Source organism: Aspergillus ambiguus (assembly GCF_047715705.1).
Source record: "Aspergillus ambiguus strain CBS 117.58 unplaced genomic scaffold BDV59scaffold_8, whole genome shotgun sequence".
Classification (NCBI taxonomy): domain Eukaryota; kingdom Fungi; phylum Ascomycota; class Eurotiomycetes; order Eurotiales; family Aspergillaceae; genus Aspergillus; species Aspergillus ambiguus.
The window spans coordinates 598,355-611,644 of record NW_027395521.1 but is presented as its reverse complement, the minus strand read 5'-3'; the positions used below and the strand labels follow the sequence as shown (position 1 = coordinate 611,644).

General features: G+C 49.5%; 6 protein-coding genes across 6 annotated transcripts; 2 read left to right on the top strand and 4 right to left on the bottom strand.

The window, feature by feature from the left end:
- Positions 1 to 10: 10 nt before the first annotated feature.
- Positions 11 to 1,969, top strand: BDV59DRAFT_174578 (FAD-binding oxidoreductase). Its single transcript, XM_073689100.1, has 2 exons — positions 11 to 1,125; positions 1,185 to 1,969. The coding sequence occupies exons 1-2, from the start codon at positions 228 to 230 to the stop codon at positions 1,673 to 1,675; spliced, it is 1,389 nt and encodes a 462-aa protein (XP_073549933.1). The 5' UTR covers positions 11 to 227; the 3' UTR covers positions 1,676 to 1,969.
- BDV59DRAFT_211957 (uncharacterized protein) lies at positions 1,884 to 3,307 on the top strand (the record flags this gene model as incomplete). The annotated part of the gene is made up of 1 exon (XM_073695915.1): positions 1,884 to 3,307. One exon carries the CDS (start codon positions 1,884 to 1,886, stop codon positions 3,270 to 3,272), a length of 1,389 nt encoding a protein of 462 aa, XP_073549932.1. The 3' UTR covers positions 3,273 to 3,307.
- A 3,520-nt stretch (positions 3,308 to 6,827) lies between these two features.
- Positions 6,828 to 7,877, bottom strand: BDV59DRAFT_211955 (DUF3431 domain-containing protein; the record flags this gene model as incomplete). The annotated part of the gene is made up of 1 exon (XM_073695914.1): positions 6,828 to 7,877. The coding sequence occupies exon 1, from the start codon at positions 7,830 to 7,832 to the stop codon at positions 6,828 to 6,830; it is 1,005 nt and encodes a 334-aa protein (XP_073549931.1). The 5' UTR covers positions 7,833 to 7,877.
- Positions 7,878 to 9,281: 1,404 nt separating this feature from the next.
- On the bottom strand, positions 9,282 to 11,098 carry BDV59DRAFT_192098 (uncharacterized protein; the record flags this gene model as incomplete). Its single annotated transcript, XM_073691997.1, has 7 exons — positions 9,282 to 9,728; positions 9,763 to 10,019; positions 10,076 to 10,174; positions 10,222 to 10,608; positions 10,660 to 10,833; positions 10,878 to 10,958; positions 11,023 to 11,098. 7 exons carry the CDS (start codon positions 11,096 to 11,098, stop codon positions 9,282 to 9,284), a joined length of 1,521 nt encoding a protein of 506 aa, XP_073549930.1.
- Positions 11,099 to 11,567: 469 nt separating this feature from the next.
- On the bottom strand, positions 11,568 to 12,038 carry BDV59DRAFT_200413 (uncharacterized protein; the record flags this gene model as incomplete). The annotated part of the gene is made up of 1 exon (XM_073693577.1): positions 11,568 to 12,038. One exon carries the CDS (start codon positions 12,036 to 12,038, stop codon positions 11,568 to 11,570), a length of 471 nt encoding a protein of 156 aa, XP_073549929.1.
- An 89-nt stretch (positions 12,039 to 12,127) lies between these two features.
- Positions 12,128 to 13,189, bottom strand: BDV59DRAFT_174576 (PEX11 domain protein). Its single transcript, XM_073689099.1, has 3 exons — positions 12,999 to 13,189; positions 12,790 to 12,947; positions 12,128 to 12,744 (listed from the first exon to the last, which is right to left on the bottom strand). Exons 1-3 carry the CDS (start codon positions 13,165 to 13,167, stop codon positions 12,370 to 12,372), a joined length of 702 nt encoding a protein of 233 aa, XP_073549928.1. The 5' UTR covers positions 13,168 to 13,189; the 3' UTR covers positions 12,128 to 12,369.
- Between the last annotated feature and the right edge of the window lie 101 nt (positions 13,190 to 13,290).

Sequence of the window (13,290 nt, the reverse complement as noted above, 5' to 3'; positions counted from 1 at the left end):
GATGGGCCCTCGCGATCTGCCCTAAAACGGAAAATACATGGGTGGGGCGGTTTTAGGGGCAGACAAAAGTTCAAGGGTTCCATGGACACAGTCACTAGCCGAGCAGCTACTTATACAACCGATGTTATTGGCGTCATTCCCAAGTCTAGATTCTTAAACATGATAATCTTTCTTCTACCTTTCGGAGAGCTGGTCAAGCCATATCTCTCTTCTGAACATCACCAAATATGATCGACAGTGAAATACCCGTCCATGATCGCTTGCGGCACCTATTGCCGAGCCTCTCAATACATACTGAAGGCAGACCATATCATGATTGTCTCGAGCTATATAACCGTGCCCTGAGCAAGCAACGAATGGTTTGCGCCCGGCCGCGAACAGAACAAGAAGTCTCACAGTTGGTTCAATTCTGCACTGAAGAAACGATTCCCTTTGCTGTTCGCTCAGGCGGTCATGACTTCTTTGGCCGCTCCTTGGTTCACGAGGGCCTTCTCATCGATATGCGCGATATGGACAAAGTCAGCGTCGAGCCGGACCGAGCCAGCGCACGCGTTGGTGGCGGAGTGATTGCCGGCCACCTACAGGACACCCTCAATTCCCACGGCCTATTCACCCCTACCGGACAGGCAAAGTCCGTAGGGTATATCTCATGGGCATGTGGTGGAGGATACGGCTTCTATGTTGGAACATACGGGTTTGGGGTCGATCAGATCCTTGGGGCTCGGGTGATTTTGGCCGGGGGCCGCGTCGTTGATACTAACGAAGATCCAGAATTACTGTGGGCACTCCGCGGCGCTGGGGCCGGCACATTCGGTATCGTTACGGAGCTTCGCGTGAAGGTATACCCAGTGCCAAAACTCTATGCTGGCTTCCTAGCCTTTCCCCTAGCCGAGGCCACAACCGTCATGGACAGGATTGGAAAGCTCTTAGAGGATAATTTCCCCGATGAATTCAGCGGAGACGCCATCGCCGTGAATCCTGAAATGGCTCCGACGCCGGTAGCCGAGTCCTGTTTTGTTCTGTTTTGGTGTTGGACTTCGGTCAGCGAAGACCTCGCGCCTGCGAAAATCTTTCTTGAGCAGATGATGCAGGCCGGCAGGGTTCTGGGGAACACGGTCACGGAGAGTAGGTTCCAGGCTTCTATCATGCAGTATATGAACTCCAGTTAACTGGCTGGTATCCAGCTACACCAGCCGCCTACGGCTTGGGCGATTCGTCGTCAGGAACCTTCTTCCGCAGTCGAAACGTTAATCGGATACATCGAAATATTGGCACCATTCTCGCACGGCACCCTCCACCGCATCCGCTGTCCGCTGTCATCTTTCACAATAACCATGGTAAGGGGGTCCGACACGAAGTCGCAGATACTGTCGGAGCGGCCTTTCCGAATCGATACCAACACGTCATTCTCGGCCTCCATGGTGGCACCAGGCTGGGCTGGGCTGATGAACAGGAACTCGCAGATGCAGCCAGATGGGTCATAGAATTGGAGGAAGCGCTTGATCGGAATGGTCTTTCCTTGCCAGGAGGGTTCCCTGCATTTTGGCCCCCTGACCAGGTGGAGATAGAACGATTCTTCGGGGAGGAGAGGGCCTCAAGACTGCGGCAATTGAAAGCGCGACTGGATCCGAATAATCTTTTTCATCATGCCCTGCCAAGTCTGAATGCGTGCTGATGGAATCGGATATCGTCCTCTCTTGTAGAAATCCCGCCTTGAAGTGGGTTTGCACGTAGTAGTGTCCTAGTTAACATTTTGCGGATGATTAGTTATCCACTTGTGATGCGGCAATCCCTAGTGATCCATCAGATCCTACCCGATTTCTAATCTCCAATTTTGAACGCAAAGAACAACACAGGAAAGCCAGCAGCCTATCAGACCAGACATGTACTTCCCCCGCTTACTTTTCAAACAAGTAATGGTCAGCTCTTCTTTGAATGCGAGCACGCAGCAGGAGCACAAGTCTCTACCAGGTCGACGGCGAAACAAAAGCAAATTGGGCTGTCGGGAATGCAAGATAAAGCGGGTCAAATGCGATGAGGCCTATCCGACGTGCAAGCGGTGCCAGCGTCAAGGCCTTGTCTGTTTGTCAGCCCCGCGGCTAACACAGTGGCAAGTTGAGACACCATGGCTCTCACTGCAGCCTAAAACGCATGTCAATCCAAGACTACTACAGTATTGGCTGGAGAAAGTCAGCCAAGCGTTGGTTATAGATCCTGAGGACAATCCGTTCTCTTTCCCTGTTTTGAAACACGTTGCCCAATCACCCGCACTTCTCCATGCTATCCAGTCAGTCAGTGCCAGCCATGAGCAGTATTTCCCAGTCAAGACTCCCATTCTGGCCCTTGAGGAACGTGGCAAAGCCATAGCTTGCCTTCGAAGAGAGATGAATCAGATCCACCGCGCTCCTTTTCCACACTTTCTAACCATTATGCTGCTGGCTCTGGCGCAAGTTGCTGATTCTAGCCCGAAGGATTATGGCAGACAGCATTTATTTGGTGCCCGTGCCTTGATCAGCAGTATGCTCCGAGACACATCTATGTCGACGACTAATGACCCTGTGGTTCGACTCTGCCTGGGGATCTATCTTTACTGGGACATGTGCAGTTCATTCTTGGTAGAACCATCTGAAACACAGGGTTCCAACTTATTTAACATCTCCCTCGCGGTACACAGGATGGGAGACTGGCACCATCCAATGTATGGAACATGTAGCCGACTACTTCTGATCATTGCGAATGTCGGACGATATTGCCGACAGGTACATGATATGCCACAGAACCGCAAGCTCATGCAAGAAGCCATGCTGGAGGCCCAGCTTAGTACCTGGACGACGAGCCCCCCAAATTCCGACCTGGGCCACTTATATGAAGCGTTCCGCAACCACGGGCTCGTTTTCCTTTATCGATCTCGTGCGCATGCACAGAGAGGTTGTCCTACGGATCCGGGTGTGATTGAAGCGCAAGAGTCTTTGATCCTACAGTACGCCGAAGAGACAGTCCGCCATCTGCTGCTAATTCCTGCGTCCTCGTACTACCTTAATTTTCAATCTCTCCCTCTTCTCACAGCTGGATCCGAATTGACCGGGTCGAATCACTTCCTGCGCGATGAAGTGCGTGGCAGGCTGCGAGCCATCTACTCTTTGAATCGCCTTCCCGCAAATCTAATGGCCCTTCAACTCGTTGAAGAACTCTGGGATGCCCGAGACAGTGGTAACCCCTCCTTCTGGCTATCGCACGCGCTGCAAAAGGATTGGCGATTGCTTCTTGCATGAGGCTTATCTTGTCAACTCTATGCTATTAGTCTTTTGGATGTACGCCCCATATTCTCCGAGGGCTCATTAAAATACTCTTACAACCACGGCGCAGAGTACCACTCCCTCTATATTTTCTTTGCACCACCCCAGAGAACATGTCGGTCTGCCGTTGAGAAACTGTCTAGCTGTCTATTACTTGTGGATAATGAAAATACTGCACACCTTTTTTTTTTTTTCCCACCGAAGCCACAGGCAAGTAGTATCAGCATAATCAAAACAAGCTGATCACGTTCAGACACACTCAATGGGCCGAAATGGCACAGAACAATACAGCATGGCTGGAAGAACTAGGAAACTGACCAAGCCGACAAATCCCGCTCCTCTCTGGAGTACTGCGGAGTTGTCATCTGGGCATCAGTAATGAAACATCAGTGCCGCAGTCAGCGTTCGGTGTCGTGGAAAGATCGGCTACTGCGACAAGGACAGGAAATTTCTGGACTTAATTCTGAAACGAATACGGCAGAATTGTACCTCAGTCATAATAAGCTGGCCGGAAACCGATGTGCTTGTGTAAGAGTCATATTCTCGAGTATGGACCTTTGCTCTGCCGTAGTCACGTATGTAAGCTAGGTGCGAGACTAGTATAACTTTCCGCTCAAGCATCCCCTACCCGTTTCAAGGGGAAAATACTCTTAGGGCTTATTAAAGGAAAGAGTCCAGTGCTATCCAGTTTCCACTGAATACGGAGCATGGATGGTAACTAGAAATAAACCATTGTAAAGACATTGCGCAATTCCGGAGGATAGCCATGTTATAGTAAGTTCATGTTTAGGCCGACAACTTGATCCTTGATATAACGTAGGCATTCAAGCCGCGGCGGCTTTGGCGGTCACAGATAACTTAGATCGGGATCTCGTTTAAATAGAAAATCAGTATCTTCCAAGAACTTTCGTCTTCTAAGAGGATCCGGAAGAAAGCCCTGAGTGGATGGAAGCCTCTCTGGGATTTGTTTGGAATCAACGGTCATGACCCGGGCCGCCTCTCTCAGAAGATCAGGCCCACGATTCAAGAGGTGGAAGGGAATGAATTTGACTGACCTCTAACTAGTGGACTAAAAATACCTTATCTAAGGATAAGGTTATCGAACATATTCGACATATTAAAAAGTAGAAGTTCAAACTTAGCGAAAATGATTCTCGAAATATTGTCTTTTTGATATAGGTACGGGACAGTGCTATCTTTCTTTATAGACTACTCAAAATGTACATTGTATTTACACTGTCGGTATTCCTCTTTACTAGAGCAAGGATCGGGGCTTTTATACCAGATACGAAATATAAGAAAGAGGGAGAATTCTGATGCCGTGTTTAAGGACCATGTCATTGTCACGACACTATGACACTTAGCACCAACGACGAACAGACTTTGCAGAAATATCCTCTCCTCCCGCGCTCTAGCCTCTTTCTCTTTCAATCATCATGTCTAGGTATGTCCTCTCTTGCATCCCATCCCACATCGATGTCCCATCATATCCATCCCTCGTCACATTCGACTGGATATATAACTAGAAAAGTCAGCCGGAGCGGAGCATCAGAAGCATTGCGTTTTGTCATAGGCCGAAGGCCATACGTGTTACCACAGATGTTCACCACTTGCCTTAATGATGAGTGTCCATTCGGAAGGTACTGAAAGGCCCAGAGCAAAGGACAAATTCCCATATATCCTATCTCCCATATATGTCCTCTCTCATCGTCCCCCTGTCCCAGCCTAAATCTATGAGTCTCCTAAAAAGTCAGCCGGAGCTGAGCATCAGAAGTATTGGGTGTCGTCATAGGCTGAAGGCCGTACGCGTTACCACGGATGTTCATCACTTGCCTTAATGATGAGCGTCCATTCGGATGGTACTGAAAGGCCTGTGGAAAGAAGGGCTGATGGTGACGAGCTATTTGTTCTCTCCACCCACACGAGGTGGTTGTATAACCTGCCTCAATGATGATACTCAGGTTGTGGCATCATTCACACAGCCCCTGAGAGGCCTATATAGTAGAAGAGACACATGGCGACGCTGGGACTGGCGAGACAGCGAGAAGATAAGTTATGAAGGAGAGAGAAAGAAATGAAGAGTCTACGAGGGAGGGTTGGGGTGTTGTTTAGCCGCTGTGCGTCGTCTGCGCCTTCCTGTGCATCCTCAGTACCGATAGGTAAGAGCCAGGACTAGTCTAGTGAGGTTTCCTTTCTTACGAGCCAGGGGAGGTAGTTACTGCCTAGTTCTGACTGTTTACTAGGAAGTCGCCACGGATGGTTTTTAATAGGTAAATACAGAACAACTGCAGAGGCAGGTACCTGGGTAGATGTACCTAATCTACCTCGAATGTATAGAAGTTGTTGTGTGGTAGGGTCTGAGTGCCTGGAAACTTCGCCGCGTAGATAGGACGCTTCTGAGATTACTACGAGTAAAGTGTATTTGCTTTTTGTTTTGGTAATGTCTGGGGTCCTGGTAGACAGTGCTTTTCAAGGTCAGGGAGAATTGTGCCGTATATTCTAACAGGCGTTCGGGAGACAGCATCGAACCATATTGATCTCCATGCAAATAAGGAGACCTATTTAAAGCAGACTCTCTTCTCGCCTTTCCACTAGCAGTGAAATAACTTTAATGTAACCCGAAAAATAAACAAAGGCAAGTAGGATCCAGAAAACATAATTTTATTTGGATTAGATGATAGTTCAATTACTGTATTAGAACCTTTTATAAGAGATATCTCGATATGAGTGTTGTTGATACATACCTCGAGGAGCACTATACAAATCACCGCTATGAAGAAAGGTGTTCAGGTGAAGATATCCAGTGAGGTAGCCTCTTTCACGAAGTATTATACAATGCGACCAGTAATGTTTTCCAGGACAGAAATGGGCTTGATAACCTCGACCCTTCAATTGTCAGGCCCAATTAACCCGGCATAGTAAACCAGGATTCAGATTAAAACCTCACAGGTCACTACCAACGCCATTCCACATAGAAAGACTCTTATTCGAATCAAACCTGCGCTTGCGCTTAATGATGAGGAGCTTATCATAATTCTTACCGTAGAGAACAGGTTATACTTATTCATATAGGGACCCGTGTTAGGAGCCCGGAGCGGTTCAACACGCTCCTGTTTGACGCAAAACTTCTTCCTTCCTGGTGGACTGAGCCTTTGGATACTATGGCATTCCTTAGCTTTTTGTCTATTTTTTTTTTTCGAGATTGCACAGTATATTTTGGTATTCGCCGATTCGCCGTTGCGGTGCGGTCAATTGGTGATGCAACATTTAGAAATTAGTTTCAATCCTATCATTGACCGTTTGCTTAAGCCTTATGAGGAAATATGATATCTGAATATCCTGTTAATCACCCCTTCGCTCACCCCATGCTCACTGATTGCTCAGGTCTACTCAGGGAGCAAAAAGCGGCGAGGGGTGGGCACTAAAACGGAAAGCCTTCGGCCTGGCGAGAAAGTCAAGTACGTATGTATGTATATAAAAAATACAATTATTAAAAAAGGGGTCCATCCAATACCACACATACACGGAAGGCTATGGACCAGCATCATTCGTATCGTCGTCACCCGTGGCCAGCGCCCTGGCTTTGATCTCATCCATGCGGTCATGCAGCGCATCCACCTGCACCCGCAACGACTCGTCCTCCTGGTGTTTCTCCAACATCTCCTGTTCGATCCTGCGGGATTCGTCCCGAGCCCGGAAATACTCCTCGTATTCATCCTGCTCCAGGCAAACCCCGTATCCCGCGCAGTAGCACGTCCTCTCATCGGGACAATCCTCCGCGCGCGCGACAAACAGCCACTGCCATAAGTACTCCCACACGCGCCCGGACAGCAGATCGTCCAGGTCCGTTTCCAGCAGCCACCGCCGGTACGCCACATAGTCCAGCAGCGGCACGCGACGGATCGTCTCCGCGCTGACCGCAAATTGACTGCAGCATGGCTGCGCCAGCACCGCCGGCACCGGGTCCTCGGGGAACAGGTTCTCCCAGGAATACCCCAGCACGGCGGACTCGGGCACGGCGAGGTCGTGGCCGTCTTCTCCGCCGAGCAGCCGCACATGCGCCGGACACCCGGGGTCATGCTGACATCGCAGGTTGGTGTAGCCGCGCACGGCGACGTACTCGCTCCGCAGCCGGCGCACCATGCGCGCCGAGTCCAGGTCCAGCAGGTCGTTATTGTGCCAGGTCAGTCGGTCGGCATGCATGAAGATCGTGATGTCGCGCAGCGAGAAGTAGTGCTCGATGATGTACGTCAGATACACCATCACCTCGTGGCCCTTGTTGCGCGGCACCGTGAGCGTCCCTGTCGCGTTGGCCGCCGCGTCCACCGTGTATACCGCCGTCTCCAGCAGCGCGTCCTCGGCCGCCACCTCGTCGACCCAGCTCGTGTCGGCCTGCGCTGTCCGCGCCACGACCAGGGTGCGCGTGAAGCTCGTTTTGGCCGGTCGCGGCCGCGACACCGTCCGGTACGGCGCCAATCGGGCGCGGTGCACGGGTGAATAGTAGTAGAGCGATGCCCACCCGGCCAGTACCAGCATGATCGCTGCTGCGCCGATGGCCCGGGCGCCCGGTCGGCGTAGTTGCGCCAACGACATCAGGGTGAAAAGAGCGGTTGCGGTTGCAGTCGCAGTCGCCGTCGCAGTCGTCGTCGTCTTCGTCCGCTCGGCGTTAGCCCATGTCCGGTCATGGTTGTGAAGAGTGCTGCGGAGTGCTGCCCCTTGCACGGTAAAATACGTCAGGCCGGGCTGTAGGCGGCCGTGCCAGGGATCGGCATCATAGCCTGGGTGTCGTCAGCAAGGAGACTTGATCGGCATTTAGCGGGGATTTATGCATCAGTAGTTCCCCTGGAGGACAGGTCATGCTGGGCTGTGTAGGGAATGTTTGGATAGAAGGAGATGCAGGCTTCTAGACTAAACTGCTAACACTCCTCCCTTCTTATCAAATCCAATAGTGGAACGCCCGTTCTGACTTACTGCAAAGCCCCCTTCTTAGCCGACTCCCAGTCGATCACACCAGCAACCGCATCCGATTGTCGCAGCCGTCTGTGGCATCGATTACCCACGTGTGGCAGTCGAACGGCACGGCCTTCTCCCTATTTGGATCGTCGGTTTAAAGATCGGCGTGTTCCCAACAATGCTCGCGACTTGGTTGAGGCACAGGTTTTTCTGATCACCATGCAGAGTAGAAACGCAGAGTAGAAGACGCGGCTCTTGGAAGATGTCAGACACATAGGCTGTTTCAAATCTCCATGGCTGTGCGATACCGCCGTTGATGGTTTGCAGCGTGTTCTTCACATGGTGGCGCTGCCGTCCCTGAAGGTACGGGATTTCGGGTATTCCAGCAGACGATAAGGCGAGAAAGATGGTTATAGATGGGAATATTCTACTAATATAACTATAGAATAACTGTGTTTTTAAAGCTATTCACGTTCAACCGTTTGGTAAAGAAAATGGTCAGGTTATGGTCATAGAACGAGGAGGAGTAGTGGTAGTAGTAGTAGTCCCTGGAGAGCTGCGGCACAGAAAACAGTTATTCGACTAATAGTATTTCCATAGGAGAAGTATACCGTAGATTCATATCTCAACCAGAATTAATCATGAAATGGCCGCACAATATGAGGTGCCGTACCCCAAATCTTGCACCTGCATCGACCGGCATGAGCGTCACTGACAACAGTTTGGGGGATATGCATTGAATCACACTAATCAAAATACATTGCAGTACTATAAATTCCGTCGAGCATACAAATTAGTTTAGTGAATAACCTGGTCGACGGCCTGAACTGCCCACTAGGCCGCCAATTTATACAGCGAATGCTGTCATATTTACTGCACTGACCTCAGTGATCAAAGTAGGTCGTAATTCTATAGTCACCGAAGTAGCCAGTACTATGTCTATCCATTTGAAGATAGTGATTTAGCGAAGGTGCAGTGACAATCTGAAGTTTCAGTATTGTACACATCCATTTGCTGGGCCTGAGGTTATATTCATGCTTCATCCAGAAATGGCCACATCTTCCTCGCTTCATCTAGAGGAATTTCTCCGTCCATTCGCTGAATAAAAATAGATAGCAATTCGCGGTTCTGCCTTTGCTTTTCCGTAATGTCTAGTTGAGGCGCTACCCAACCCTCAGCATCGGTATCCAGGTATTCACACGCAAGATGTTGGACCTCGTGCCAAGCTTCGTATTCTTTAAACTGGTGTTGGTGAGTATTGATTTCCCCCTCTTCGAACGAAAAGGGACACCGGGTGGTAAATCCCAGACTCACCCAATTCTGGAAAATTTCTATCAGGCATGCTCGAAGGGAAATAACTCCAACCTCCGGAACCTCCCCACAACGAATGAAGAGCTCTCTGAAAACACGGGGCACACTCATAGCATCCTGCGCAACTCGGTTTTCAAGGTAGGTTGATACTTCACATGCCTTTGCTAACTTGGCCTGCGACCATTCGTGTCGAGCAACTAACTGATTTGCTCTCCTCATCTAATCTGTCGAATCCATCAGGAAGTGTCGGTTGCACAAAACTTTTCGTATAATTATGTGGGGGTTTCAGGAATATGGGCCACTGTGTCTGAAGAAATCTGGGCAACACTGATATAGACTGAAAATCAATTATGGATACTATTCGTGAGCTCTCATTGGCTGCCACGTATATGTTTCCCATGTATAGATCTGTCTGCCACAGCGTAGGTTGGCCCGAATTGATTATTGCTGGACGGGAATCTAACATGTTCGTTAGGCTTATCGTGGATTGAAGAAGCTGGGTTGTTCTTCAACACTTCCTCGGTAGAATGTAAATGCTCCAACTGAGCGCTTGCTTGATATCCGAGATAGTTCCCGTTTTGCGATAGATATTCCAAAATCTGATATTGTATTCCCTGCGAACGGGTTAGTTAATATTATTTGCAGAATCGATAATACTCACAAGGGCCTTGGTCAAAGTTCCCTTTTGATTGTGCGTCCGTTGCTGGGTCAATATGAAAGGAACGCTCACAAGATGGACCGATACAAAACGAGTGTGATGGATCAATACTATCGTCCAGAATCCGAGTGTGGAAATTCTGGACACATGCATCTGCCCGAGGGTATAATCCACCGTATGCAGGAAATTGAACAGATGACAACTGGGCCTCAAGCTTGGTCAAGTTCTTTATAAGTTCCAACTTTTCAATTTCTGCCATATCGGCCCATCGTTGAAACAGTGGCACCCCTGCGGCCTTTTCCATTATAATATATTCAGCGCCATCAGGGTTCGCACTATCTGAGGACCACGAAAGGACGCGTGGAGCTGGTATACTTGTGTTGTTCCGCACTAGTCGGCTCGTATGAGCAGTTGTAGGATCCACGGTCAAAGAAAACATACCATATTGCAAAACACCTACTTCAGATGCCGTTGTGAGATGCGTTGGACCAGCGATGCGGCAAGAGATCTTGGCAATAACTTCGTCTTCATTCTCCTTTTTCATCAGCAGAGCTTTACTGAAACCGCCCTCCATTTTCTCAATCGTTGCAATCCGAGATATTTCATCACCGGCGGCTGCAGCGACATCGCAAAGTGCATCTATGTCGAATCTATGTAACGTCGATTAAGCTGGCGTTGTTCGTCAACGAGAAAATGGCCATTTGTGTACGCGAAAAGTTCGTTCCGACCGATTGATCTGCCTAGTCTCAATATTAGGGATTGCCCATAGACGCATTATTGATTCTTAACTGATTTGTAGATTACCTCGACAAAACATGGACAGTTGGGCTCTTGGTTGGCGATGTTGCATTTTCCGCAAATTTCGGAGTATTGCAGACATTCTGATTTACGGGGAACCGATAAATGCGAGAGCTGTCTGAATAGGGAGAGTATGCCAGCTTGTGCTTTCGGGCTTTGGAGGCCAGCCTCCATTAAATAAAAATGAAGCCTCAATGGGTATCCGTTCACGTCTATCTTCAACACATTGGAAAGGAGAACCCTTTTTATGAGCGTATAGTATCTCTCGCGAACAGTTTCACCTCAGGGGATTTGAGGCAGCCCTTCCACAGTTGGAATTATGTGGAGACGGACCTTAATTGATTGCCAGGTATGGTCGATCTCAACAACTGAGCAGGCACGTCACGAGCGAGGGCTTTCTTATATCGAAGATGGTCGAGGGCGGTGTTTACCAGTAGACCATACCTAAAGCCTAAAGCAGCAAAACTAACTAGAAGGGGGAAATTCACAGGGGTGCTCGCATTAGTTACTACTAAATTTCTAATCCTAAATTCCTAAACATGTTTTCCTATTCACTCTTCCTTTAGCTTTTTTAGTCGGTTCCACGCTGCTTCCCCGGCAGTCCGACATATAGCCTCATCGTCCAGCCGTCGTGGGATTTGGACTTGGATGACAATGCCTCTCCAAGGGTCTAGACTTGTACTGGATGAATAGACCGTATAGCAACCGCGCATCAAACCAGACTGAGCCTGGTGCAACAGTTCGGGTTTCTCTCCTCTGTCGTTGGGCGTATACATGACATAGACGAACCAGATCTCGGTCTTCTTCGACTGGCAAGTATCCTTGTCTTCGGCAAAGAAGACGTTGTTGGGCCAAGGTACGGTGGTACGTTGGGCTGGCGTCGCGCGTTTAAAAAGTGGAACGTAGAGGAACGTAGTCTCAGGCTCATCAGATGGATCCTCTGCGTGATCATCGTCGGCTTTCTGTTCGAATGTCGACGAGAAGCTCCTTGACCAGGGTAGATATGCGCGGACCGGGCGCATTTTGGAGTGGATTTTAGATGAGGAGCTGGGACGTTTGGTGTAGTATGGATTTTGGAACGAGGTAGATTCGACGGAATAGTCGGAGATGATGGTCACTTTATATGGACGTCTATTTCTATCTAGCCTGTATTTCTAACAGGTTTCTGCCCTTGAATCATTCAATGCGTGTGTGACAAAGGCTTTCGTGGTAAATCTCGTTGAGACATGACAATGGGTACTCCCAGCAGACGACAAGGGGACATCTGAAAGAAGACCAGACAGCAGCCCATCTATACCATTACTCCAGACAACAGGGCCTAAGTCTACGCAATGACACATATCTGTACCAACTCTACTGAGAACGAACCCAAATATCCCGTCCAGCCACCAATGTGCTGACCACCATGGCCATGCCCACCATCAAATCGCTGGCCTCGATCCAACCAACAAAAGTACCAGGAATCAATAGGTCACACCCATCAACCACAACACGCTTGACCAGGGCATTTCGTTGTTCTCTCAGTGCAGATGCCTGTTCGGCAGTGGCTTTAGCCGCTTTCTTACCCTTCTCATACGTCTTTGTTATGGAAGGCTGTTTCGTGGCGTTGAAGGCAAGGCGCCACAAAGAGCTTAGGACAGACAACGAAAGTGCATAGAACCAGAACTTGTAGGCTTCAACCAGCACCGGCTTATTCCATGGAACCGGGTAGAGGTTCATTGCGTGGAGCTACGAAGTCAGTACCTTGTTCTTCCCCGCAGGAAGGGGACATACAATAGTGAGGTCTTCCAGGAAAAAATACAATCCCAGACAGCTCCATCGGACAAGTTCAACGATGACCATGATGATGGGCTCAGAGGAACCCCCTCCTAGCAGGCCGACCACGCGCTCGGCGCAGTCAATGAAGTTGAAGAAACGGAAAAACCGCCTCGCTGGGATCGGTCAGTTGGACAATAAGATATATTGGGGTAGAGGGGACTCACTTAACGCGAATTGGGTGCGGGCTTGGCTCCATCGTAGCCCTGACGCCTGATCAACGGAGACCTCGGTCGCGATCTGGGCGGCAGCTTGCAGGAGACGGAGGGTTTTTTCCAGCCCGGCGCTGGTGCGTGTGAAATTCGAAAACTGTTTTGCCGGACTGGTGGATGTCATGGCGGTGTGTCAATTGTTGTATATTACCGGAGGTTGGTTGGGTTGAATAGAGTCAGAACGAGTTGCGGTTTTTTCAAGGGCGCCGCTATCGGGCGAACTCCGAGGCCGTGCATATCATATCGG

What these genes read in the sequence shown, in the direction of transcription:
- BDV59DRAFT_174576 (XM_073689099.1), bottom strand. Translation starts at nt 13,167, where the DNA reads ATGACATCCACCAGTCCGGCAAAACAGTTTTCGAATTTCACACGCACC. An exon ending in CCGCACCCAATTCGCGTTAA is followed by an intron (nt 12,948 to 12,998) that starts GTGAGTCCCCTC and finishes GACCGATCCCAG; the next exon opens with CGAGGCGGTTTTTCCGTTTC. An exon ending in TCCTGGAAGACCTCACTATT is followed by an intron (nt 12,745 to 12,789) that starts GTATGTCCCCTT and finishes CTGACTTCGTAG; the next exon opens with CTCCACGCAATGAACCTCTA.
- BDV59DRAFT_174578 (XM_073689100.1), top strand. Translation starts at nt 228, where the DNA reads ATGATCGACAGTGAAATACCCGTCCATGATCGCTTGCGGCACCTATTG. An exon ending in GGGGAACACGGTCACGGAGA is followed by an intron (nt 1,126 to 1,184) that starts GTAGGTTCCAGG and finishes GCTGGTATCCAG; the next exon opens with CTACACCAGCCGCCTACGGC.